At 50.5% G+C, this 25,123-nt stretch overlaps 12 protein-coding genes across 12 annotated transcripts; 4 read left to right on the plus strand and 8 right to left on the minus strand.

The window, feature by feature from the left end:
- Positions 1-8: 8 nt before the first annotated feature.
- On the minus strand, positions 9-1,133 carry COCSADRAFT_159083 (uncharacterized protein; the record flags this gene model as incomplete). Its single annotated transcript, XM_007700390.1, has 2 exons — positions 9-984; positions 1,039-1,133. 2 exons carry the CDS (start codon positions 1,131-1,133, stop codon positions 9-11), a joined length of 1,071 nt encoding a protein of 356 aa, XP_007698580.1.
- Positions 1,134-2,920: 1,787 nt separating this feature from the next.
- Positions 2,921-4,570, plus strand: COCSADRAFT_159084 (uncharacterized protein; the record flags this gene model as incomplete). Its single annotated transcript, XM_007700391.1, has 2 exons — positions 2,921-3,713; positions 3,765-4,570. The coding sequence occupies 2 exons, from the start codon at positions 2,921-2,923 to the stop codon at positions 4,568-4,570; spliced, it is 1,599 nt and encodes a 532-aa protein (XP_007698581.1).
- Positions 4,571-5,061: 491 nt separating this feature from the next.
- On the minus strand, positions 5,062-6,228 carry COCSADRAFT_73280 (uncharacterized protein; the record flags this gene model as incomplete). Its single annotated transcript, XM_007700392.1, has 1 exon — positions 5,062-6,228. A coding segment is annotated over one exon (1,167 nt), but the record flags the coding sequence as incomplete, so codon positions are not given.
- A 597-nt stretch (positions 6,229-6,825) lies between these two features.
- On the minus strand, positions 6,826-8,599 carry COCSADRAFT_189243 (uncharacterized protein). The gene is made up of 2 exons (XM_007700393.1): positions 8,138-8,599; positions 6,826-8,074 (listed from the first exon to the last, which is right to left on the minus strand). Exons 1-2 carry the CDS (start codon positions 8,543-8,545, stop codon positions 7,130-7,132), a joined length of 1,353 nt encoding a protein of 450 aa, XP_007698583.1. The 5' UTR covers positions 8,546-8,599; the 3' UTR covers positions 6,826-7,129.
- A 185-nt stretch (positions 8,600-8,784) lies between these two features.
- On the minus strand, positions 8,785-10,637 carry COCSADRAFT_35484 (uncharacterized protein). The gene is made up of 4 exons (XM_007700131.1): positions 10,475-10,637; positions 10,013-10,424; positions 9,834-9,959; positions 8,785-9,785 (listed from the first exon to the last, which is right to left on the minus strand). The coding sequence occupies exons 1-4, from the start codon at positions 10,536-10,538 to the stop codon at positions 9,113-9,115; spliced, it is 1,275 nt and encodes a 424-aa protein (XP_007698321.1). The 5' UTR covers positions 10,539-10,637; the 3' UTR covers positions 8,785-9,112.
- Positions 10,638-10,829: 192 nt separating this feature from the next.
- On the minus strand, positions 10,830-13,372 carry COCSADRAFT_35487 (uncharacterized protein). The gene is made up of 2 exons (XM_007700132.1): positions 13,299-13,372; positions 10,830-12,928 (listed from the first exon to the last, which is right to left on the minus strand). Exons 1-2 carry the CDS (start codon positions 13,305-13,307, stop codon positions 11,207-11,209), a joined length of 1,731 nt encoding a protein of 576 aa, XP_007698322.1. The 5' UTR covers positions 13,308-13,372; the 3' UTR covers positions 10,830-11,206.
- Positions 13,373-13,680: 308 nt separating this feature from the next.
- COCSADRAFT_35488 (uncharacterized protein) lies at positions 13,681-14,741 on the minus strand. Its single transcript, XM_007700133.1, has 3 exons — positions 14,616-14,741; positions 14,265-14,429; positions 13,681-14,069 (listed from the first exon to the last, which is right to left on the minus strand). The coding sequence occupies exons 1-3, from the start codon at positions 14,667-14,669 to the stop codon at positions 13,947-13,949; spliced, it is 342 nt and encodes a 113-aa protein (XP_007698323.1). The 5' UTR covers positions 14,670-14,741; the 3' UTR covers positions 13,681-13,946.
- Positions 14,742-14,870: 129 nt separating this feature from the next.
- Positions 14,871-17,021, minus strand: COCSADRAFT_35489 (uncharacterized protein). Its single transcript, XM_007700134.1, has 2 exons — positions 15,474-17,021; positions 14,871-15,411 (listed from the first exon to the last, which is right to left on the minus strand). Exons 1-2 carry the CDS (start codon positions 16,732-16,734, stop codon positions 15,110-15,112), a joined length of 1,563 nt encoding a protein of 520 aa, XP_007698324.1. The 5' UTR covers positions 16,735-17,021; the 3' UTR covers positions 14,871-15,109.
- A 522-nt stretch (positions 17,022-17,543) lies between these two features.
- On the plus strand, positions 17,544-20,602 carry COCSADRAFT_159090 (glycosyltransferase family 39 protein; the record flags this gene model as incomplete). Its single annotated transcript, XM_007700394.1, has 4 exons — positions 17,544-17,818; positions 17,876-18,165; positions 18,216-19,975; positions 20,024-20,602. The coding sequence occupies 4 exons, from the start codon at positions 17,544-17,546 to the stop codon at positions 20,600-20,602; spliced, it is 2,904 nt and encodes a 967-aa protein (XP_007698584.1).
- Positions 20,603-21,242: 640 nt separating this feature from the next.
- On the minus strand, positions 21,243-22,141 carry COCSADRAFT_305553 (uncharacterized protein). Its single transcript, XM_007700395.1, has one exon. It carries the CDS (start codon positions 21,936-21,938, stop codon positions 21,408-21,410), a length of 531 nt encoding a protein of 176 aa, XP_007698585.1. The 5' UTR covers positions 21,939-22,141; the 3' UTR covers positions 21,243-21,407.
- Positions 22,142-22,387: 246 nt separating this feature from the next.
- Positions 22,388-22,924, plus strand: COCSADRAFT_71565 (uncharacterized protein; the record flags this gene model as incomplete). Its single annotated transcript, XM_007700396.1, has 1 exon — positions 22,388-22,924. A coding segment is annotated over one exon (537 nt), but the record flags the coding sequence as incomplete, so codon positions are not given.
- Positions 22,925-24,606: 1,682 nt separating this feature from the next.
- Positions 24,607-25,122, plus strand: COCSADRAFT_64488 (uncharacterized protein; the record flags this gene model as incomplete). Its single annotated transcript, XM_007700272.1, has 1 exon — positions 24,607-25,122. A coding segment is annotated over one exon (516 nt), but the record flags the coding sequence as incomplete, so codon positions are not given.
- Between the last annotated feature and the right edge of the window lies 1 nt (position 25,123).

Consider the following 25,123-nt stretch of genomic DNA (forward strand, 5'->3'; position numbering starts at 1 on the left):
TGCTGGCTTCATGTCCAATTCCCCTCTTTGTACGCCAGACTCCAAAAGTCGACGACAAATTCTCCGCCTTCTTCCAGCAGGAGCAGAAAGGCTGGATGCTTTCCGAAAATCGTCACTTCGCGTACAACGTACTCGAGCACTAGCTGCCTCAATTCGTCTTTTGTGCCGTCGTCTTCTCTGTCCTTGCCCTGAGTATATGCATATCTTGCGAGTTCAACAACATCGCTTGCGCGTCGCTCATAAAGTTGGAAGTTGAGTAGTGTTCGGTGGAGCTTGTGTAGTGTCAAGCGTTTGAGCGGGTCGACTCCACGCATACAAGCAAACGTGTATAGCCGTGCGTGTGCTAGGAACACTGATGTGAAATCCTGATCAGGCGCGAGGTTGTACTTGGGCTCAAAAGCCACGAGCATGACTGTCTTGGGTTCCACTGCGGCGAGGTAACTGCGCTTGTCAAAACCAGCGCGTACAGAATCTACGCCTTCAAATCTGGGCTTTTTCTTGTCTTCTGGTAAAGTTTGACCAAACAGGGGTTTTGAAGAAGACTGGCCAAAGAGGGATGTTGAAGAAGGCTGACCGAACCCGGCTTGTGGAGCAGGTTGGCTAAAGAGGGATGTTGAAGAAGGCTGACCGAACCCGGCTTGTGGAGCAGGCTGGCCAAACAGGGATGTTGCTCTCTGTTTTGGTTCTTCGATTACTGTAGGTTTTCGGACAGGCAACGCCTCATCTTTCACATGCGTTTTGTCATGCACCCATGTAGGGACACGATAGTCATTGCGATATGCGTACTCGATAAAGCGGGCAAAGTCTTCAGGTTCAACGTCGGGGTACTCAACTGTCTTCGTGCACGACTCTGCCATGCCGTTGTTCACGAGCGCCCGAAAATATGGAGATGTTGCGGCGACGACTTTGGAATGCACTGGAAAACTTTTTCTGCCGTTGTCTTTGCCGATATTGAATATGAAAACCTCGGATTGTATTATACTGCTAGGAATCTGATATTAGGAAACTAGTCGCATTGGGTTGCGTTAACAGACGTACTCCTCAAACGAACACCGCATGGACGTTTCGCTCATCTTCACTGCTATCACAATTGTTGAGTGGTTGAAGCCGTTTGCAGATGCGACGAACCTCATTGCACGCTCAAGATATAAGCGTTCAACGCGGGGTTGCACAGCACAGCCTGATGTGGATAGCGGGCGCGTAGTGAAACACACCATGATCTTCCTTTCTGTGGCGTCCAATTATGTTCGTTGAATGCATAGTTATCTGCAATGCACCGCATCCAAGCATGCCACTTGATACGGAAGAACGGAGAACCGTACGATAATTGCGATTTGTTCAAGAGATACTATCGGCAAATGTGACTGTTTCACTACCCAACCTCAACCACGTGACATAGCCTGGTTGTGCAAATAGAAACGTCAAAGCCATATATATGGGCTGAATGGCTAGTTCACCTATAAACAGCTTTCTGTGGAAATCTAGGAAGAACAGGAAAACACCGTGTTAAGACCATTTGGTCTGCAGTCAGGCTAGACGATAAAGCACTGAGCTCACTAGGGACGATAAGAAGGTAGAAAATCTATATTTTGTCATAGTCAGCACACCTCTTACTTGACTATTTCGAGAAAAAAATACCGTTAAACTTACATCTGTGATCCACAGTGAACGTTAGGGCCAGCAATCGCAGCAATAGAATGCCATCCAACTTTACCCGAATTCGGCTCCGCAAGCAGTAGTGTAGCCACCTGTGTAGTGTAGCCTGAGATCTGGCAAGAAACCCAACTAACACCCTGTCTATACTTGTTATCTTTCTTGGGTGCGATTCAAAATTTTGTAAAGAACAAGGACTTGTGCTATAGAGAGAGGAGACTTATTAGGTATAGAAGAAATCAACTGAGTTATCAGGTACCAATTTTGTCTCCGCTATCAAAGCTTCACTCCCCACTCTCAAATTTCAGCTACTGCGTACATTCACAGTGATCTTCTTCTTCAGAAGTTATTTTCCTTTAATATGTCAAAATACTTCCTCAATAGTAGAAAGTCTAAATCTTTGGTCCTGTACGGTACACCCGTGCCATGTTCGGACGCATTTCCTTCTGAGCCGATCTAGGTTACTTCAACTTGATGCAGGGCTTGTCAGAACATCACACTTAGTGTTTGAAGATTCATTGCTGAGGTAAGCGAAAGAGCTGTAAAGTATTAATCACGCTGTGAAGAGCTGTGCTGAGAGTACTATTGCACCAGATACATTGAATCAGGATCTCGATCAAGGATTCAACCCAGATATTTGCTACAAAATGTACAGATCTAGCGTCCGGTATATAGTTCTTTCTACCGTATAACCGGCTAGGGAGATGGTCCTGCTAAATAGCGCTGATCTGATTAATCTAGTGTCTAGGCTCGATCTGTCCTAACTTGTACTAGCGCGTGCTTACATAGTCACCTTTCTCAGAGCGTTTCTGAGCGGGCTTCAGTGGTCTGCATCCTGACCAAAAAAACAGGGTTCGTCTACTGCGTCATCTGCATTCTAACAAGACGAGTGCGCGGGATGTGATACAAGGGGTTCCATGTTTGTTAAGCCGCTCGACAGCGAATCGTAGGCTCCAGTCATGATGATGTGCGACCACATACGTCACTGTTCCAATGAAATGATAGAGGCTCTAGTCCGTCAACTATATGCCGTTGAAACCTACACAACGCAAAGCAAGATACACTAACGGCCTTTACCACTCCATCTGCATCCTGTTTCTTGCTGGCTTGCTGCCAGCTCATACAAATTGTCAAGACGGCGCCCCAGGTCCCTTCTCGTCGCGCGCTCGCTGGAATCGCGCTTGTTTCTGTGTTGTCGATGGTGGAAAAGCAGCGGAAAAAGAAGAGAGAAAGTGTAAACGGACACGATTTTACGACGGCCGAAGATATGTCGGGTGAACTTCAGACTATACCTGCGCGCCATGGGGCTGCGACTTTTGTGCCCAGAGGAAGGACGATCAAGGTTATTAACACGTATGGGAAGCAGGTAGTCAGTATGTGGGCTTTTACGCTGGGCCCGCCGCCTGAAGAGGGGGAAGGTGAGGAGTTGAATGAGGAGGAAGTTAAAAAGGAGGCAGAAGAGATAAAGAAGGTGGTTGGAGAGAGCAAAAAGCAGGAGGTAGAGACAGCAAACGAAGATAACAAGGTCAAAAATGAGAGTGAAGGGGTCGAAAGTGAGAAGAAGGAGAGTGAAGAGGGCGAAGGCGAGGAGAAGAAAAAGAGTAAGGACGGCAAGAAGGTGACACAGCTAAATGAGGATACCGCCAATGGGAAAGGTCAAGACACTCAAACTCCACCCGAAAAAGCGCCAGATACTCCCGAGAACGAGAAGACGACAGAATCGACCGAGTCACCATCCAAGCAACCCGCTAAGCGCACTTGGGCGTCTTACCTCCCTTCTATCCCCTATCGCAACAAAGGTGCAGCGAACAAGCAAGAGGCGGAACAAAAGCCCAGTGCTGAGCAAGTGAAGAAACAAAACGAGGAGAATACTAAGAAATGGTCTTCATATCTACCCACAGGCAAGAGTTTCTCAAGCTACGTGCCCAACGTAGCAGTCCCAGACTCCAAGTCTGTCATAAGTGCATTCAAGTCAAGTCACTACCGGGATCCAAATAAGAGCTATGCAGAGCAACTGTACGACTTTTCCAAGACACCTGTGGGCGCGGGAACAGTGGCTGGTATGTTATCAGGGCTGAAAAATATCACAAAAACATACTAATTTTCTATAGCTGCCACCGGCTCAGGCTACGCATCCTCCGTCTACGCCGCCTACTCAGCCTACACCTCCATGCACCCCTCCAACTTATCCCAACCTCCCATGGAATACCTCTCCCTCCCCCACACCCGCACCGCCTCGCACAAACTCGTTCCAGAAGTCAACGACGAGCTCCTGACCAACCTCCGCAACCCCATCCTAACTCTCATCGAAGACACCTCCCCCGGCGCCCACGACACCCTAACTGCCGCCTGCGACGCTAACCAGTACGCCGCGCTGGGCATTGACAAGCCCGCCGAACACGGCAGCTGCGCTGAGAACCTCGTCCTCGCCCTCAAAGAAATAAATGAGACGTCTGGCCTCAAAGGCACAAAAGCAGTGGGCGCTGATATCACGGTGAATATTGCGCCGACACCCCTCCACCTCTTCATGAATGCACCGCTGCATGCTGAGGGCGATATTCACAATGATGGCGCGGGCGCAAAGGGCGTCACGCTTAGTGTTGAGGAGCCGCAGGGGAAGAAGAGGTGCTATGTTCGGTTCAGGGCTGAGCGGGATGTTGTCGTGGTGTTTAGTGCGTGCCCGATGGATGTGGGCAAGCAGAATGGGGGGAGGTGTATGGCGAGTAATTTTATGGTGGAGGAGGTTGATGAAGAAGATGACAAGGCAGAGTCTGGGGTGAAGGGGAAGAAAGAAGAAGTGAAGGAAGGTGGAGGGAAGGAGGCGGAGAAGAAGAAGGCAAGTGAGGAGCCGAAGCCGAAGAAAAAGCCGAAGAAACTTGAGGTGAGGAGTCAGTCTACTGCTCCTGTATCGTCGTAATGTAGGTTTTAATGGTGTAGTTTGATTACTTCTTTTTGATTCTTCATGTTTTTGGGCTTTTCTGAGACAATGAGAAGGTCTATTGTAATAGGATACTTAGATTTCTTGCGACTACACACTAGTCCAATTGATAGTTTTCACCCCAATGTCAGCTTTGATAATCAACTTCAAAAGAGAGTGACGCCATTTGATATTCAGATCGTACAAAAGATTCAAGCACGATCATGCGTATAGGAAAAGGAAATCAACTGCTCCAGTACGCAGTTGGAATCTTACCAACTACCTGCCTAATAATCCCCCAGACCTCCCATTTCCCCATCCCCCTATCCTACAAAACGCCGATAATCCACTTTTGTTTCCTCTTCCTCAACCATTTCCTTCCCCACCCTTGTTTAACCTCTCAAATCGCAAAATCTAAATTACTCATTTCTTCGATCCATTTCTGAACTCAAATCCCTATTCCAAACATTGTTCCCACCCCCTGTAGTATTCCTTGTCCCCTGGATAGCCTGCTGCGCATCCTGGCTCGCGCGGGCACGCAGGTAGTTTGTGTATTGTGCCACGCGCTGGTTGCGGACTTGCCACTCGAGCATTATATCGAAGTCGGCGGGGTATATGGGACCGTGCTCTGTGTGGATGGCTGCGGAAAGGGGTTGGTGGTGTAGTGCGACTTGGTGGAGTTGTGCGTGATGAACAGGGGTGTGGTGAGCGAAGGGTTGGTTCTGAGATATCTGCGGTTCGGTGCGTAGGTTCGTGTCGTGAGATAGCCGCTCGACGTGGTTCTGCTCGGGGAACTGGTTCGTATCCACGTCCATCTCACTCTGAGCCTCCTGGCACTCCGTTGCAACTTGTCCTTCTGATCCCTCTTTCTCACTCTTAACCATCGCCATCATCCTCTCGTTCTCTGCCTTCTCTGCATCCAACAACCCCCTCCACCTCCCCTCCAAATACACCGCTACCATCGCCGGCGCCCAATCCCTCACAAACCACATCCCCTCAACCCCCGCATATACATCCTCCCCATACAACCCTGCCAACTGGCACCTCGCATCCTGTATATCCAACTCATCAACTTCCACTTGTCTCACAATCTCCTCCCGGATAGCCCTGACGCGAGCTTCCCGCACCGCATCGTCGAGCGCCTTGGCGCACGCCGCGTCGTTGAAGAAGGACCAATACGCCGTTAGACTTTTTTGTAAGGAAGACAAGGTAGGACCGCCCGCGCAAGCGAGGTCAGAGAGTGTATTGAAGCCACTCTGGAGGCGGATGGTGAGGAGGTGGTGAAGTTCTTGCATCAAAGAGAGAGTGGCGTAGTAGAGATCTTCGAAGTCGGCCAAGGGACGTTCAGCAGCTGGTTTGTCTGAGCGAAGGTGGATTGGAGATTGAGTATGTTGGGGGGTCTGGAAGCTTGCTGGGAGGCGACTGGGAGGGAGTTGGCCGTTTTGCAGGCGGAGATAGAGAGTGTTGAGGCTAGGGGTGTAGGGGTTGTTGGCGGGTTTTCCGAAAAGAGTGCTCGTATTGGTGATGTCAATAAGGTAGCTGCTTAGTTTGAGGATGTGCGAGTTGAAGTAGGTGGCTGGGTAGGATGTTGTTGCTGCTTGCACTTCTTCAAGTGTGACTGCTGGTGGAAATGGTGGGAAGGGGTTGGTGTCCGACATGATTGAGGATTTTTGTTGAAGTATACAGCTTGTCAAAGTAGATGGTCAAATCAACTGTGTAGCCAAGTTCAAGGTTGTATGAAGATTGGTAGCAGATAGGTTGATGAAGTTGAGAATATTTCTAGTGTTGAGGACTCTGTATCCTCGAAAATACTGTGGCCATAAAATTTTCATGATGAAGGAGGCTAGGAGTGAGGGTGAAGATAATTTCCTAAATTTCTTAAAGTGAGTCAACTGAGCACCGTTGTGGTGTTGTTATTGTCTCTATTGTGTTGTGAACAATAGGTGTGAGGTGAGAAGGCCGACTCAGATGAGAACACCGTGAACGGTGAGCGGAGTCTGGTTATCATTATCAACTAGGTGCTGCAGACACCATTGCGATTGCATCTAGTAAAATCACTGCAGCATACAAGAGCGTTTCATTAAGCATCTCCTCAACACAGACTAAATAGGGTTAGCTTTCAATATTTGCTTCAATGGGGAGGTTGAAGGGACAAATTCATACTCACTGTTTGTCCTACAGTGATTTCACGCCCTACTTTATACTCAGACATGCTATGCCACCTGGCCGGCTCCCATGAAGTGTGAGAACACCGCGTGTATGGTGTACTATTGTAAGCATCTGTTCCAAGCCAAAGTGATGGATTGCGAATTCCTTGTTGATATACTTTTCCGAATAAGCGTTCACGTTACAAGCCATGTGCATATCAGCATAGACTCATGTATATCCCTCGGCTCTTATTCACACAAAAAAATACTCGTGTTGTTATAGAAACTATATGTGGCCCCCGATATGAAGATGCATTTAGAAAAGGTTTGTAGGTCTATGATTCAATCAGCAAAGTCTCATAGCACCAGCGATACGAAGCTTTACTCCAATACCTCCTAGTTCCCACCCCAATCAGCCAGTCTTCTTAATAACAGCAAGTTTCGACCTGACAGGAACGTTATGTTTCACATCCTGCGTATCAGGAAACCCCTCCAACTCCACTCCCTTCTTGAAAATCAAGCAATGCGTACTCCCCCCATAATGAAACATGCCAATCTGATCCCCCTTCTCAACATGCTCCCCTTCTTTGGCTGTGATCTCGCATGTAGACACTTCCGTCATACCAATTCCCATAAAGCACACAAGCCCTAGATCGGAATTATCCGCCTCAATAAAAATGATCGCTCGCGTAGCCGTCGCAGTAAGATATCCCTGTCCTGTTTTCTCACCTTCTTCACTAATACCTCCCTTGGTGGAAGGATCACCGAGACCCTCGAATAGTGGTTCGGAAAAGTAGGTACCTTCGACTAGATACGCTTTCTTGATCGTCCCGCTGACGGGCGCGTGCCACCGGTGGTAACTCAGCGCGGAAAGGAAGGCCTGGTATATCGTTCCGCCGATGAAGTATTCGTGCAGGGGGTCCATGGCGAGCATGTCCATGAGCGAGTAGGGTTGGCCTTTTATCCAAAATCGGTCGCGCTGTGCGACGTTGCGGCTCACTTTGTATGGTTTTGACTCGCAGGCATTTGCGATGACGGTGTTGTCATCGGGGCTGGCCACGGGACGCTTGTCGGAGTGGAAGAGGCGGGTGAAGAAGTGGTCCCAGGAGGTGTAGCCGCGGTGCTTCTTTTTCGGATCGCATTGGAAGAGCTCGTCGAATTTGTGGGAGGAGCGGCCAACGTTCGCGGTCAGTTCGAGATCGTGTGTGCCGTGGTCGCTGAACCAGCCGATCTGGTTGTTATCTAGTACGTACGCTGAATCTGGTGAAGCGAGAAATTCGGCCCATGCGTTTAGGACTTTTTTGATCATCTTATTGACTTCTGGGTCGAGGAAGAAGGCGAAGCCGGATGGTGTGCCCTACCAGTAGGAAACGGATATGTTAGTTCAACTCAGATATCCAGATGCATCAGTTGTACTCACCATAGGCCAGTCCAGAATAGCATTAAATGGCGTCCCAACCACACCAACCGAATACTCATGATCACTCCATTCAGGCGCAGCAGTAAGAATGTGATTGAAAAGCGCCAGCATATGGTGGTAATCGCGGACTTGCTTGTGGCCGCCCGGGTCACGCTTGTACGGCTTCTTGGCGGGTATCTCTTCGAACATGGAGTTGACGAGGATGTAGATACGCGTATTTTTCTCAATCAAATCTTTGAATTCTTGGATGACTGGATGGAGATCTTTTGGGTCGTTTTCTACCCTTTCTATGATGTCTCTCAGCCATTTTTTGTGCACGCGGTGGTCGGATGGCAGCCATGAGCCGGTGCGGTGCAACTGGTGCTCTTCGGGAGCATTTTTGGTGTCTTCCTGGTGAGAAATGGTCATGAGTAATGTGATTGTGAATGGTAGACTTCTTGGCAGGATGATGGTGTCCCCAGGGCGTTGATTTTAAGTGATTTAATAGGTTTACCCAGCATCGTCGTTTATACGTCATAAGTACGAAGCAATTTGATAATATCGTATAAAGAGGAGTATGTCTACCCAGACAGTGGCGCTGCAACCTAGTTGTCAAATGTGGATAGAATTCCACTTGGGAAACATTGGGGAGCATGTGAGTGGGGAAAGGGCGGGGCAGCAGTCTGCTGCTTCAATTCTCATTAGGTTATGACAACGCTCCTCCCCTGCCTTCAATATATCTAACTGGCTCTGGCACGATGCCCATATCTACAGTGGCTTTCTTGTTACTAAGAATCCGATGCTCTCAGTAACGTAATTTAGCCGTTTCTATGCTATCGGTGACTTCGTGACCAAACCGAAATGCTTTCATTTGCAGAGGCTTATCCGAGAACTTCGACAAGCACATATTCTTTCACATGATTTACCAAAAAATCTTCCGATGAATCAACAACCGCCACCAATCATAAAATCACTGATGTTTTTAAAGCTTCTCACCTACTGTCCCTTTCTCAAAAACGTCAATGCCGCAACAACATACCCTTCCATGCCAACAGTAAGAGTAGGCTGAACGACCGGTGCAAAAAACGGGCTATGGTTTCCAGGGATATCTTCACTCATCCTGTCCTCTACCTCCGCCTTGTCCCATACCTTGGGATCTATTCCTCCATACAGGAAAAAGCAGCTCGGTTTCCCAATCGCCGTAGCCAAAATACCAAAGTCCTCGCTTCCTTGAAGCCTCGCAATGTCGTTCTGATAACTCGTTTTACCGGGCTTGAAGTGCTGGGAAAATGACTGCTCCAGCGCATCGGTGATACCGTCGTCGTTGAACAACAGGGGAAATTGTGTTGTCGGCGTTAGTGTGGGCTCAGAGGGATTGTTGGAAGCAGCTGCTTCAGCAGCTATTATGCGTTTTACGCTTGCTAGAACGCGTTCGCGAGTCTGGGGCAGACCTGCGCGCACGTCGATTTTCAGGTTGGCTTCCGAGGGAATGATGTTTTCGGCGTCGCCGGCGTGGAAGGCCGAGACGGTTACAACGGCGAAGTCCAGGGGGTCAACCTCGCGCGACACAATTGATTGGAGACGCATGATCGTGGATGCTGCTTGTAAGATGGGATCGATACTGCGATGGGGGGTTGAGGCGTGGGCTTGACGACCTGGGATGCGGAGTCTATGACATTGTCAGCTTAGGAAAGGTGGTAGAAAACTATCTACGCACTGAAATCTGTCTGCTGAGCTGGCGATGAGACCACGTTTTGTGCCAATTACTCCAGCTCTTTCAGGCATGACGTGTGCTCCGACTACGACGTCTGGTTCTTTGACCTTTTTGTATAGGCCGTCATCACTGGACTTCATCAGAATCCTTGTGAAATTCTGTAGGAGTCCCTCTACACTTACACCATATTCTGGGCTCCGCCTGCTCTCTCTTCGGCGGGCTGGAACACTAATATCAACTCACCACTCCACTCGTCCTTGCATCTGACCAAGCACTCTGCAGCTGCGAGCAACGAAGTAATGTGCATGTCGTGCCCACAGGCATGCATGACCGGCTTCTCAACACCATCAAGATCTTTCATGCGCGCTGTACTAGCGTACTGCAGCCCTGTCTTCTCTTCAACCGGGAGAGCATCGGTATCAGCACGCAAAAGGATGGTTTTCCCTGGACCATTTGAAAAACTGGCAGCGATTCCATGGCCGCCAATGGAAGAATGAATGGTGAACACTTTGAAGGTCTCGAGGTGTTTAACAATCGCATCTGCAGTAGTCTTTTCTTGGAATGAAAGCTCTGGGTGAGTGTGAAACCATTTGTCTGATACGCTATTAGTGATATCTCTATTGGGCGGAAGAGATGGTGCCTACAGAGTTCTTCGTATGGACCCAGATCTGGTTGATGTGCTTTTACAGTCTCAGTTATTGAAGGCATAATTGTTTGTATGAAAGGATTGTTCGTAGGAATAGTTGTACCTATGTGTTCTGCACGTTCGCGGACAAATATATATTATACGAAACGGTAGATGGTTCGTTAATGGACCTGCCTTTATCGCGTTAGTAAATGGTATGAATGCGGAATTAACAAGTCTGGTGTGAGGGGTTCCCGTCGGGTAAAGCTGGAAATGACGTAATGAGGTGATAGGAGATATAACCTTCTTATCAGATATGCACATCTCTGATTGAAGTAGATAACCCCAAAGGTTCAATAGTTGTGACAACAACCGCAGTGATGTATAGCAAAGTATCAAAGGCATATTAAATGACATGATGAATTTCTTTATCATTCGTTCGTATTAATACAACAGTGCACAAAACTTCAGTTCAACAAGACCCATAACACCTGAAAAGAATCTGCATATCCAACGAGCAAAGATACCATATGATGGAAGAAGGATTAAGCAAGAGGTACAATCTCCAGTTGTCTGGCTAGCCCATCTAGAAAGACTCAGGTATATGCGTAACCTGCCGCTGAGAGTATCCTGATTATGTACCTAATGCGGCAACTCATGACACCGTCATAATCAGATGTCTTCTTCAATTCGCAGCCAAGCCCATGGACGCGTGCTGAGCCGAACGCGGGTAATACTGGAGACAAAAATGTCAACTCTCGCCACCTTGTGACTTGTTCATATCATCGTTGTCTTTTTTAAGCTGTTCTTCAAGACTTCCCATGAGATCTGGTTCGGAAGACTGTGGAGAAGGAGCATCAGGTAGGGATTGTATTGACTCGGGCGCAGGTTCTGGAGCTGGTTCCGACTTCGGCTGCGGCTCTGGTAGGGTCTCAATTTTCGCTTCGGGCTCTTGTACTGGCTCCGGTACAGCTTCTGGTGCAGACTCCGATACAGGCTCTGGTATAGACCCAGGCGCAAGCGCGGGTACAGGCTCGTGGGCAGGTTCAGGTTCAGGTTCAGCCGTGACCGTCGGCGCCGGTGCGGTATCCGCTTCTATTGGAGGAGCTGGGGCTTCATTCGGAGTATCTTCGGGAACGGCAATCTCGGTGGTAGTCACGGGAGTTGACACATGATTGAGCGAGTTTTGACGGCTATGAGATATGGCAGATAACGGCATGTCTGGCGAGCTAGACTTGCCACTTCCTGGAGCTTCTTGGGTGATCTCGGGTGTCGAAGTTTTGACAGTTGCTGTCTCGGTCTCTCCGGCACTTTGTAATGGCTCAATGGCAGTCGGTAACGAGGGTGTTACTTCCATGGGAGTCCCCACGTCAGCCTCGACAAGAGGCATTACAGAAGTCTCTGCCGAAGGCTCTGTTGGGACAATTATAGAAGCTTCCACGACAGGTTCACTTGGGGCCGCTTCCGGAGTATCTGAGATATCCATCGCAGATGTACTGGGTGGTGCGGCTGATGATCGCAGGGGAGTTGCGGGCGTTGAGGTACGTTCCATGTCATGATCCTCATCTTCAGAACCCTCTTCACCAGAGCCCTCATCGTCTTGGCCTCCGGCATCAGCCATTGGCGTATCTCCACCATCTGAAGGTGCTACGGATCCCTCTTCTCGTTTTACACCGGGCACTTCGAGTGCATCACCACCAGCAGTCGATGCTGGGGTCCCTTGCTCTGCCGCACCTTCCGCAAAGACAACCTTCTTCTTGCCTCTACCCGGACCGCCACGCTTGACTTTCTTGGGAGGAGGTGGCCGTCTCCTGGGAGGTGTTTGTTGCACAACATCGTTGGCTACAACAATTCCTTCGGCATTCACTACACCGATACCCTCGACGATCGTTCCTGGTGCAGCAGTAGCTGGTGCAACTTCGATAGCAGCGTCTGTAGGCTGCACCTCACCCTCCACCGACTGCCCTTCTGGAACAAGAACCTTGTAGACAGCTACATTGCCTTCTGCATCGAGCTTCTTTACCTTTGTCTCACGTAGCACAGGCTGTGCGACTTGGGTGCTGACATATGGCGATGGGAGACCCTTCCTTCTCTTGGCAAGGTATTCTGGCTCTGGACCTTCTAAATGGCGTGCTACCTTGACGTATTTCTTGACGGTGAATCCGGTACGAATTTCTTTAGTCTCTTCTTCCTCATCTTTCATCTCATTGTCTTCTTCTGGGGGCGCTGGGGGTTTGTAAAGCTTTCCAGACCGAGCCGCTCGAAGGAGCTGTTGAGAATGTTCCGGGAGCATATGGGAATCCCGAGGCATTGGTAATTCAGGCCAAGCATCTTTGTCCAAGGGCTTGTTTTCCGCAGAATGAGGTTCAATAGTAATTTCAGCTTCTCGATATTGGGTAATGGGCAATCCTTCAAGGACATTATGCTCTATCTGCCCACGCCCCGACCTGTTGGAGCGGTCTCTGTTCCGGAACTAGTCACGTGATGTTAGCCTTGCGACCCGGTGAAATCATCATATCTGTTGCATTGCATAGTGGAAAGGAGTGTGTCTGGTTTTATGAGTGGGTGCGTCAATCATATGCCAGTACAGTCGACGACCCTGCATTTGGAACCCATTCGTCATCATCTGTTGACGACTGCCTAAGATGAAGCGCGGATTGCCTTTTTCGGCCCATGCCTCGTAATAAATGGTATCGGTTTAGAAATGAAGGCATGATGATGCTGTATGCGATGCGCGCCGCAAGAAGAGCGCCTTGCGCACGCGTTCAAATGCTGCAAGGATGCGGGCTCGCGAAAACAGAGGGCATGTGCATCTCTATCAATAACGCAAAGAAATGACGTACCGGAGCCATAGTGATATGCGACTGCCTCGAGAAACAGGCGGTGAAGGTTGGATTGATGTTGGCGCAATGCGACGGGAAGTCGCGATGCGTGAAGGGGAGGCGCGTCGGTTTGCGACCTGGAAGGTGCAACCGTGCGCCACTATACCAAACCTGGTTGGCTTTCAACCCTGGGCTGCTGGGTAGTGAAGTGTATCATACATCAATTCCTGTTAGTATAAGAAATGTAGGTTATACAATAAAATATACGGGAGAGAGTCTTATGTCCCTATATATGTAAGTTTCTCCAAAGGTAGTCTCGGCAAATCCACGTGGAACCTGTTCCTGCAGTAACATGACAACTGTATCCAGCTGCGATAGGTTGCCAAGTAAGACCATCTTCTAGGGCGGGAGAGAGCTTGCAAACGTGATCTGTCATGCTGAGAGTATTGGTGCTAAAATGTACAGGTTGGTTTGGTGTTATTCCATCACTCCGTTTGGGAGACTCGAATGGCAAACCCCATATAATACAGTACATACATTCGACTTTGCAAGATCGTTTTCAATCGAACGTGGTGCCACACAATCGCCTTTCCTTTCGTGCAATATGGGCAATGTTGTTACAAGATCGTCTCTTTTCATCGTCAACATCCCGTTTCTCTCGTACTATGCTTAATCCCACCCTTGGTCTTTTACTCTGACGATATCGCTGCGATCTCCCTTTTGCTTGCCTTCCTTGCCACCCTCAACGACTAGGCGATCGATCTGGTAGAATTGGCTTATGACTGTTTGCCTCTGTTGATTTGTGTCAGCGTGGGTTCCGCCCTGTATTGTCCTCTGTTCTGATTATCGTCTACGCGCTAAAGCCTATCGCTTCCAATGCCACTTGTCGCCTTGCGTACTGCCTTGCGTGTCGTCTCTTCTACATAGGAATACCTTCATGTCTCCCCACTCCACACACCATGCTGAACTTCAATATTGTGTACTCACCTTCAACATTTGTAGCTCACTCAAGCCCTTTTGTACCATTTCTTGTATGACTCGCTCATCTTTCACATCTTTGTTGTCCCGAAAGGCATCGCGTGTTCTCCGTTTGGCGTATTCGCGGAAGTTATAGGCAGCGAACTGGTTGCTCTGGCGTAACAACGACCGATACTATTCACGTAGCAAGTCAGCAGGTAATCTTCATACCGCAAGGCAGTCATTTGTCGCACTCGAGCGATGAATAGTACCGAAGTTCCAAGGATCACAGTAAAACGAACAGAAACAAGGCAGCAATGCCACACGGTGGTTCTGGTAACGCGGGGATGCTTGGAGAACTACAGTGACGCGAATACGTACCAGAGAGCGCACCTGATAGGCAACATCGCCTTTGGTTGCTTGTGCTAATGACATGATTTCTTGTGTGTGTGGGAGGCAGTACACAGATGTCGAGCGTTGCGCTTACGATAAAAGTCGCTGGTTAGGTCATAGGTTTTGACACAGGTCGGAGGAAAGCTTCGAAAGTCCGAGCCGCATCACAGCTCCGCCACAGCCCGCTCGCGCTTGTACTCGACCGATTTCACTACGCAACTATACATAAGAAAATCAATATTTTCGGTGACTGAATTTGAGTTCATACGTATTCATTAGAGATTCGCAGCTACAACATCGGTGACCAGGCCAATAGGCCGGTCTTGTTTTACACAAAAGTCCATTTTAATCTCTCTTCGAACCCAATCAGGCCGGGTCTATCTGCCCGTACTTCCCAAACGCCACTCAATGCAAATGAATCGATTTCTAGAATGACAGTGGTATCCGGGAAAGGAAAAGAAAGACCTACAAATACATGCGCTCTACTGGCGGTGCTTTTCCTGTATCCTTCGAAGCTGCTCCTGGACGTTCATGCTCTGCATCTGCGATAAGCGGGCAGCGTCCTTTGCAGGATCTGGCTGTCCATCATATGATATTGCAGCCTTCTTCCTCCGAGCCTCTTCTTCTGCAGATATTGATTGGCCAGTGGCACCGTCATATATGTCTTCACGCTGACTGGCGAAACGCTTGAGATTGTTTGCAACGTCGGCGGTATTGATCGTCGTGGAGTATCGAGCTTCGGCTTTGTCACGTTGTTCTTTCCAGCGCGGATCGAGCAATTCAACTGCGAAAGAGCATTAGCATACGACATTCCTAAGCATGTAAAAGGTACGGAAATCTGCTTACTTCGAATGTGCTCATCCATCTCGTTGGAAGGAATTTGCTGCTTGCAGTTAGGGCACACGGCCATTGGTACGTTTGCCTTCTTTGTGGCGACGCGGGGGACGTAGTCTGTGACGATGCGACCAGGCGCTCCTCTGGCAGCAGCCTGTGCGCGTGCGCGCTGCTCGCTTTCTGCCTGGCGTTCCTTGGCCAACCGCGCCTGCTCCTCTTCGCGCGATATCTGCGCTGGTGTTCGGTAATCGGGCATCGGAGGAGGCGCATATGGCGATGCACCGTACGGCGAATGCACGGGTGGTGCAGTTGGTGCGTAATTTGGTTGCATTGGAGGCGGTGGTACCTGCTGCTGAGTGACATTGTAGTAGGTGACATCGTCGGGCATAGCCTCCTCCAGACGACGTGTAGATAATGAAACGGCGGCCTTTTGTTCAAGAGACTGGGACTGTAGATCATTCAGCTGAGCGGGTGGGGGAAGATCCGCAGCATCATCAGCCTCATCAAAGATGACTGTCGCAATGACGCTGAAGTCATGCCAGTCAATGGTCGCATACTCCTGCTTCTCGGCTTCTACCTTCTTCTCTTCTTTCTCCTTTTGCGCATTCACATATTTGACATACTCAGCGCGACCCTTTGCGCGGTCCAACACGTGAAACCGATTTTTGATGTTGTGCTGTAGCTCCTGGATACGTGCCTCGACCGTCGCCTCTTCTTCAAGCAGGATCTTGTATTGTTCGACGAGCGATCGGAAAAACTGGAAATAGCTGTGATTTGGTCTGAGAAAGTCAAACTGATAATTGCCCAACTCACGGTTGCGCAAATCCTTTAGCCAATTCTCACCCACGCGCGCCGTGTACAGAGCAGTAAGTTTTAGCACTTCCAGATCTTTGGCGTTGATGTTAGGCATACGGGCCGAAAAGCGGAACTTGGGCGGTTCGGGGGGGCCCTTGGGCTTGTTATCCACGGCTTGCTTGGAGTTTTTGTCCGAGGAGCGCCCATGGCCCTCCCTCAGCTGCTGCAAATACCACAAGAAATAGGCGTTGTACGGATCATCTTCCAAGACGAAGCCAAAGTTGGTCTTCGTGGAGGGGTCGGCGGTGAGACGTTGCTTCATTCCTACAAGGTGTTGTTCGCCTCGACGGGAAATGAAATCAGCAGTCTTTGCTACGGCTTCGCGTACACCGGGCGGGGGAATAACCATGTTCGAGGGGGGCTTCACGTCGAGCTCGACGACGCCGGCTGGAGCGGCATCACCGTTGGGGTTGGCCATGGCGGTATGTGTTGGTAGGGAACTTGGCTGCGAGCGATCTTGATGAGTCGCAAGAGAGGTCGTGGTAGAATAATGGCGAATCGCGTGGTACGTAGGTCGGCGCCAGCAAAAGAACAAATCGCGATTACTCACGTGCCACTATTTGCACGCGACGCGTATGGATATTGCGGGTGGTCGAGTAGCAGCGGTGCAGGTTCGCGATGCGGCAGCGTCGCAAAGTTCCAGGATGGCATGGTAGGCTCCTGGCCGGATCATCTAGTTGTTCCAATCCGGATCTTAGCCTCACTCTAGCCACACTCCAGCCACATTGACACTGGCAAGGCTGAGGCAGTCGGTGAAATGCTAGACGCGTCTCGGCTCATCGACGGCTGTCAAAACTCTCGGTGCAGGACCGAGTCGAGGGTCTAATTTTAGGACGACTTGTTCTCTCGAATCTACTAGATGACATGGCGAATACAAGTCGACCAAGTACCCCGATCCATATTCAGCTCTTCGTTTCCCAGTTCGGCAAGGCCGCGTAGTAAGGAACAGCTTGCAACAAGGGTCAATTGGTACGCAGCACTACTCCTCGCGGGAACCCTCTTTCCCCCTGGCTTGTATCGCCGCAACTACAATTGCGGCCCCCACCCTTCACCCTTCACATTGATGGGACCTCCTTCTCACTTTCATTAACTCTTCCTTTTCCGACTAAGAGGCCCGAGTGCCCATTGCCTACACTACAGCAGAAGCGCTGCAAGGTTCCCCCCAACCCTCATCACCATCTCCCACCTTAGTCGGGCCACGCAACACCTACTTAGTACGCCGCCGCCATGGCGAGCCTTTCGGCATCCAATGCCTACCTGGGCGAGAAGCCCTCATCGCGCCGTTCGGGTAGATCAAAGTCCCGATCACGATCGCGGAACGGCAGAAAGCAGCAGTCCGGGCAGAAGGTTCGAAGTTACGCCTCCGAGGGTGTGAAGGACAATGACATCTTCAGCCTTCCGGGCTCCGACTGGTCGTTGCTGGCCGTACTGATCGCCATTGCAGTTGCTGTAAGGCTCTTCAGGATCCAGCAGCCGACCAGCGTTGTCTTTGACGAGGTCCAGTAAGTCATTCTTGTTGATATGGCTTTTGTGAATGGGGTTTGACAGGGTCATTGTAGCTTCGGTGGATTTGCCTCGAAATACATCAAGGGCAGGTTCTTCATGGATGTCCACCCGCCGCTTGCAAAGCTCCTCATTACCCTGGCTGGATGGTTGGGCGGATTTGACGGAAACTTTGACTTCAAGGACATTGGCAAGGACTATCTTGAGCCAAATGTCCCCTATGTCACTATGCGCCTGTTGCCCGCCATCTGCGGTGTCTTAACCATTCCGACCATGTTTCTGACCCTAAAGGCTGCTGGATGTCGCACCACCACAGCAGCGTTGGGTGCAGGTCTCGTCATTTTCGGTAAGACGCTAGTTGTAGCCGCTGTTGCACCTAATGCTGACCTGTTCAAGATAACGCTCTCGTCACCCAGTCCCGCCTCATTTTGCTCGACTCCCCGCTCATCATCTTCACTGCCCTTACCGCGCTCTCATGGACCTGCTTCATGAACCAACACGAACAAGGGCCCGCCAAGGCCTTCAAGCCATTGTGGTGGTTCTGGCTGGCTGCTACTGGTCTTGGACTTGGTGCAACTGTCAGTGTCAAGTGGGTTGGCCTGTTCACCATCGCTTGGGTCGGCAGTTTGACACTTGTCCAACTATGGGTTCTACTTGGAGACCACAAGAACGTAACACCGAGGCTGTGGTTCAAGCACTTCTTCGCACGGCTATTTTGCTTGGTTGTGATTCCCGTCTCCTTCTACATGGCCATGTTTGGAATTCATTTTCTCTGCCTTGTTAATCCTGGCGAGGGTGATGGGTTCATGTCTTCTGAGTTCCAGGCAACTTTGAACTCCAAGGGCATGCAAGATGTGCCGGCAGATGTTGCGTATGGAAGCCGTGTCTCCCTGCGCCATTGGAACACGCAGGGCGGGTATCTTCATTCTCACAGCCACATGTACCCTACCGGAAGCAAGCAACAGCAGATCACCCTCTATCCTCACAAGGACGAGAACAACATTTGGATCTTGGAAAACCAGACTCTGCCAATTATGCCAGAAGACTACACTGGCCCTAACTTGACTAGCCCGAAAGCCTGGGACGGCGTAGGCCCCTTTCATATTGAAAACGGCGCCGTCATTCGTCTCTACCACATCACTACCGACCGACGTCTCCACTCTCACGATGTTCGCCCGCCTGTTACCGAAGCAGATTGGCAGAATGAGGTCTCGGCGTATGGCTACCAAGGTTTTGAGGGCGACGCGAACGATCTCTTCCGCGTTGAGATTATTCCGAGCAAGTCGGATGGAGCTGAGGCTAAGAAGCGCCTTCGTACCATCCAGTCCAAGTTTAGGCTGATCCATGTGATGACTGGTTGCGCACTATTCTCCCACAAGGTCAAACTTCCCGAGTGGGGCTTCGAGCAACAAGAGGTTACGTGTGCCAAGCAAGGTACCCTGCCCAACAGCATATGGTACATTGAGGGCAACGTGCATCCACTAATGGTGGACGGGGAAGTGGAGAAGGTCAACTACCGCAACCCTGGCTTTTTTGGGAAGTTCTGGGAGTTGCAAAAGGTCATGTGGAAGACGAACGCCGGTCTGACGGAGTCGCACGCCTGGGATTCTCGTCCTCCTTCATGGCCTATCCTCCGCCGAGGCATCAACTTCTGGGGCAAAAACCACCGCCAAATCTACCTTATTGGAAATCCTGTCATCTGGTGGAGCTCCACAGCGCTGATTGCTCTCTACGTTGCCATCAAGGGCATTGCCATTCTCCGATGGCAGCGTGGCTACCGCGACTACAACAACGTCGTGTTCAAGCGTTTCGACTATGAAGTGGGCATGAGCATCCTAGGGTGGGCGTTCCACTACTTCCCTTTCTACCTAATGGCGCGCCAATTGTTCTTACACCACTACCTTCCGGCCTTGTATTTTGCCATTCTTGCGCTTTGTCAGATCTTTGATTTTGTAAGCTACCGGTTCAGCGTGTTTGGACTCAGGCAATATCCTGCTATTGGCCAAGCAGCAGCCGTCGGTTTCCTAGCGGTTGCCATCATGGTCTTCACAATTTTCTCACCGCTCGCATACGGCAACCCATGGACTAAGGATGCATGCAACAGCGTCAAGCTTTTCAACAGCTGGGACTGGGAGTGCAACAACTTCCTCGCTTCGGTAAGCTAATTGGACGTGGTATGATGAGTTCAATCTGACAGTTTACAGTACGAAGCATACACCCAGAGTGAACCTCTAGCATCAGCATCTGTGCCGTCATCAGCGCCGGCTGCACCCCCCGTTCTCAATGTCCAGCCTGAACAGCCAAAACAGCAGCCGGAGGTGGTCAAGCAGGAAGGCGTCGTTGATGAAGCGGCAGTTTCGGCCCCACCCCAGGACGCTCCTCAGAACATGCCTATTATTGCGAAGGAAGAGCGTGTTGAGTATCGCGACGAAAAGGGCCGCGTCCTTGACGATGCAGAGGTGGAAGCACTCAAGGGCAAGGTTAGCTTCAAGACGCGCTATGAGACGCGGACGCGCCTTATTGATGACGAAGGCAACGAGGTTTTCGATGAGCTAATTGAGTCGCACGATGAGGCCGAGGAACATGGTGTTGCGCCTCCTCACCCTGATGTCGAGGGCCAAAATCCAGAAACCCGGGAGCAAGGTGCGGCAGTTGAGGCTAGTGAGGTGCCGCCGACTGTGGAAGTGGCTGAGGACCAAGAAAAGGAGAAGAGCATTGTGGAGCGTCAAGAGGAGGCTCAGCCTGCCAGTGAGGCTAAGACGGCGACGCAAGAGGCGGAGTAAGAGATTCGATTCTTGTTGGCATGGCGCCTGTATGGCAGTCAGTTGTACCTCCCTCTCACCTTTTTTTCTTTTACTATAGGGAGGGACATGTATTAGCAGCGTGTGGGGCGGGCGGCGCTAGGTTTTGTATGGCACACGGGGGTATCAGTATAACGGCAGAGTGGAATAGGTTTCATCTGTGTGATTATCTATAATGTGTTTCTGAATAGGTGCATGTTGGCGGGGAGAAGGGGTGCTGTGATGATGCATGCTAAAAGTGTGGCGTAGGTAAGTATAGAGTACATGGAGTGGCAGGATGAGCGGACGGAGCGTCCACATGACACTAGATAAGCGTGCAAGATGAGGATGGTTATTAACTTTGCGGACCAGCACTGCCATGCACAGACATGCATCGGAAGGAACAGCCGGATCGACTTGACGGAGCATTTTCTGTCAGTCCCATGGCCAAGTTGGCGCCACATGCGTATCCACAGCATCCGGGCCGCAATGATATGCTGTTATGCACTGGGACATGGGCGTTGGGCAACGATGCAGGGTCCGATTGCGTCTCTCTCTGGCAGACACGAGATACGCCACTAGCACGGCTTCACCTCTCGTCGCCGCCACACGTCCCGCATTAATCAGGCCCAGGCCCGGGTCAAGTAGTGCGTGGATGAGGCTTGTGTCGCCCGCCGTCCTTCGCACCCACACCATAGGGCTCTTTCATGGGCCAGAACAGTCGGGCAACGGGCAACGGGCAACGGGTCGAGCGGAGGGAGAAGGGCGGGGGGATCGGAAGGGCAGGAGACGATCTCCAATCTAGATCCTAGTCGATCGCTGCTGCACATACGGTGCAAAACAAGGAAAAAGGCCGTTCACGACAGTTTTGTTCTTGCGTCCCGCTCCATGCCATGCCTTGTCCACTCCACTCCCCTGCATTCCGCACCTCTCTTTCCACTCCCTTGGTGGCGACGGCGGAGTCGGTCGGGGGAGTAGCACCGCCGCCACCGACCGCCATTGAACACGCAATGCTCAGGGCCACCTCCCACGCGCTCGGGCCGCGCAAACCTGGCCGTGTAATCGGCGCGAAAGAAGAGATTGCCAAAAGAGACGGGAGAAGAAAAGAAAAGAAAAGAAAAACCTGGAACGTTCCACCCAATGCCAGGCTTGGGTACGATTGAGTTGGGTCTCTGGGTGGCGACAAAAAACATGCGGGTAGTTGTCGCAACAGCTGAGGACGCTCGCGAGAATAGCCACACGCAGAGTCGCACCACCACGACGAGGGCAGAACAGGTGAGCTTAGAAATGCACAATTCTCCAGCCTCTGCTCTCTTCTTCTCTCTGCTTCCTTCACCATCGTCTTGCTTTCTTTCTCTCCATCAACTGCCAGCCCTCCGCGGAGACGAGTTCAAAGCCACACGCAGGAAACTGCGCCAGACTATAAATTAAACAATGCGGTCTAGCCGCGCATCGATGATTTCCAAAACCCCTCCCCGGTTTGTGCAAAATCCCATGTGCAAAGCATCGTGAATTTTGCAATTGCCCAACCGACACACCAGCACCCTCGCTTTTGTTGCCCTCCAGCGGCTGCACTCGAGCAGGGGCTTCTCTTGCACACATCTTCTCTTATGATTTTGGCAACCTTCTTTTGATCCTCATTTTTTTGTTTGCTTTGCTGCAATCCCTTTTACTTTACACCCATCTTCGACCTTGTCATCCCACTGCCCACCCCCACCCTACTGCCGCTATCAGTCAGCAGCAGCCATGGCGTCCAACGCACGCCAGACCTCCAGCACAGCGTCCGAGGCCAGCAGTCACTACTGTCCACACTGCATCGACGCCAAAGACGGTCCAACGCCCACGCCCCATACCCACAACATTGGCGACTCGTACATTCAACAAAGCATTGAGATACCGCCCCCGCTGTCCACCAGGCCGCCCACCAGAACGACAAACTCGCCATCCGGCCCCCACATCATCTACATTGTTACCGACACTTGCTACCCGACAGCACAAAGTCTCGAGGCCAATATTGGCAGCACGCACATCATCTCCGTGCACTCAACTAAGTCAGCAGCCAACAGCCGCGCTAAGAAAATAATCTACGACAACGACAGTGGATGCACCGTCGACATCGACAAGATCATCGAAGAAGTCAGACAGGGCATGTATGTCGGCATAGGTATTGGTGCAAAAGACGAAAAGGAAGGGTGCTGCTTTGCAAGAAAATGTGAAGTTGAGGGCAAAATCGTTGACGAGGACAGCGATAGCGAAGAGACGAGCGGAGAGAGTGGAGAGAGCGAACTGATAGATGCCATGGGCGAGGGCGAGGGCGAGGACGAGGGCGAGGCTGATGTCGACGTAGACATGGGCTGATGGTGATGCTACAGAAGAAAGATTGGAGCATCCAAGAACAGTCTTGCCGGGCACCTGGAGATGTCAAGAGGGTGGAAGACGGCGCATGTTAGAAAGATGGTGGGAGCTAAAGGCTAGAGATTGGAGTCGTGCAAACCGCCAAGGCCATTACCACGCACCTGGAACCAGGAACCAGGTCGCCTATGGGAAAAAGAAAATAATCTACGCAAGGTGGTGGCTGCCGGTGGATCATGCGGCTGACAGTTCCTCCTGGAAATTGCTGCTCGCAGCTGAGACCGACAGAACCACGACTGCGCCAACAGTGGTCGAGCTACAGCCGGACTGTACGCTGCAATGCCACTAGGTATCATGGTCTGTCGCTGACCAAGGAAACGATATTACACAATCATCCATTCGACGCAAGCCCTCAAGCGCCCGCTTCAGGTCATCTGTTTGTTTGATACCCCCCTACAACTCCCGTACGAGACTGAACGTTGATGAGCTCTACTCGACGGTCTAAAGAAACATCAGTGGTAAGATGATATTATGTTGGGGAGGACTGGGCAGGACGCGTAGGCGTCGACGGTAACAACCTGTATGGATGAACGTGATGTTAATGTACAGTAGTTTTGCTACTTGACAAGGTACTAGCAGGAAAACTCTCTGCTCTTTAGTATGACACACGCAAAAAAAAAAGAAAAAAAGAGACCTTCATGGGTTTGTATGCCAACATCGAAACGAATCTGACTATCTCCACTTCCTTTCCACTCTTGAACAATATCCTGACAATTGCACACTTAGGCTCGACATGACACTCAGGTGTCAATGGATATTCTCCATAATTGCGTATTGAAATTTCTGCGCTCTGAGAGTTATCGCACATCTGAACACTGCTTACCAAGCGCCTTAGGTATCATCTTCTTTGTTGCTGAGCTTGCCTTGAGTAAGAATAGAGTGTGTGCCTACACTATATATCTGTGCTGCCATCTTCTTATAAGAGACCAGTTGTCTAATATGACGATCACCTGAACTACCGTTAACCGGGAGCTACTTGCCTCCACAGTGGTAGTAACTCTTGGGCTTGATATTCCATGTCAATTTGCCTATACTGACCGTGTGTCTAAGAGACATTGACAAGTTTTCTATTGATTGTTTGCCATTGACACAGCTATTTGAAAACGATATTGTGTCCGAATAAACTGCTCCAGGCAAAATACCGAAACACTGCAAGTCTGAGGGGCCTGTCTGAAGGGGCAACGAAGTTTAGTAGAACGGTTCTGACCCAGTCGCAGGAAGCCGTTAATTCAACGTAAGTAGAACTACAAGATGCCTGCTGATCATTCCTGTAAAGATGACTTTAATTACAGCTCTGTCCCTAGCCATGTACATGGTTCAGGTGTGGACGATTGCACGCACGAGCTACATGTAGCATCATCTGTATATGGGAAAGGAAGATGCTACTCATTCTCGGCAGACGCAATAATGACGAAAGTCGCCAGGACATGTTACTTAGGCATTGCAGGTTGGGCGTTCCTGCAGGTGAAAGTGCCAAGTCAAGGATGTGATCGTAGAGGTGCCGGACGGGCCAACGCCGCGGACGGGCCAACGCCGGATTACGTCCTCCAACACCAATTATTCCATCCACTTCAACCACCCATAACGTGACCACAATGCAATCAATTGACGCTGCGCTTGCTGCTATTAACGCTTTGAAGCCTAATGAAAAACTTGTGTATTCTCAAATTGCAAAAAAATATGGTGTTGACCCAGGAACGCTGAGCCGCCGCCACCGAGGTATTTCTCGCTCCAGACAAGCAGCTGCACAAAACCAGCAGGCAGTCCACCCACAACATGAAGCTGAGCTTATCGACTATATCGATAGACTCACTAAGCGAGGCCTAGCACCCACACGGAGTATCATTCGAAATATCGCGTCGCAGCTAGCTCAGAAGCAGCTCGGATATCACTGGGTTGATCGCTTTGTTCATCGTAACTCGCATCTCGTTATACTCAAGCGCACCACGCCAATCGATCGTAGCCGGCGCCGAGCTGATTCAGAAAAGAAATATCAGCTCTACTTCGAGCTTCTACGCCAAAAAATCGATCAATATAAAGTAGAGCCGCGACATATATATAATATGGATGAGAAGGGCTTTATGATTGGAGTACAGTCCCGCTCAGTCAGAA

This window comes from Bipolaris sorokiniana (genome assembly GCF_000338995.1).
Source record: "Bipolaris sorokiniana ND90Pr unplaced genomic scaffold COCSAscaffold_5, whole genome shotgun sequence".
NCBI classification, from domain to species: domain Eukaryota; kingdom Fungi; phylum Ascomycota; class Dothideomycetes; order Pleosporales; family Pleosporaceae; genus Bipolaris; species Bipolaris sorokiniana.

Excerpts from the sequence above, each read along its gene's own strand:
- COCSADRAFT_189243 (XM_007700393.1), bottom strand. The coding sequence starts at position 8,545 with ATGACCATTTCTCACCAGGAAGACACCAAAAATGCTCCCGAAGAGCAC. Across the intron at positions 8,075-8,137 it reads CTATTCTGGACTGGCCTATG|GGCACACCATCCGGCTTCGC; the intron begins GTGAGTACAACT and ends TCCTACTGGTAG.
- COCSADRAFT_35484 (XM_007700131.1), bottom strand. The coding sequence starts at position 10,538 with ATGCCTTCAATAACTGAGACTGTAAAAGCACATCAACCAGATCTGGGT. Across the intron at positions 10,425-10,474 it reads GGGTCCATACGAAGAACTCT|ACAAATGGTTTCACACTCAC; the intron begins GTAGGCACCATC and ends ATAGCGTATCAG. Across the intron at positions 9,960-10,012 it reads GGCGGAGCCCAGAATATGGT|TGATGACGGCCTATACAAAA; the intron begins GTAAGTGTAGAG and ends GATGAAGTCCAG.
- COCSADRAFT_35488 (XM_007700133.1), bottom strand. The coding sequence starts at position 14,669 with ATGTCATTAGCACAAGCAACCAAAGGCGATGTTGCCTATCAGGTGCGC. Across the intron at positions 14,430-14,615 it reads CCTATCAGGTGCGCTCTCTG|TATCGGTCGTTGTTACGCCA; the intron begins GTACGTATTCGC and ends CTACGTGAATAG. Across the intron at positions 14,070-14,264 it reads GTGAGCTACAAATGTTGAAG|AGGCAAACAGTCATAAGCCA; the intron begins GTGAGTACACAA and ends ACAAATCAACAG.
- COCSADRAFT_35489 (XM_007700134.1), bottom strand. The coding sequence starts at position 16,734 with ATGGCCAACCCCAACGGTGATGCCGCTCCAGCCGGCGTCGTCGAGCTC. Across the intron at positions 15,412-15,473 it reads GATGGATGAGCACATTCGAA|TTGAATTGCTCGATCCGCGC; the intron begins GTAAGCAGATTT and ends GCTCTTTCGCAG.
- COCSADRAFT_305553 (XM_007700395.1), bottom strand. The coding sequence starts at position 21,938 with ATGGTGAAGGAAGCAGAGAGAAGAAGAGAGCAGAGGCTGGAGAATTGT.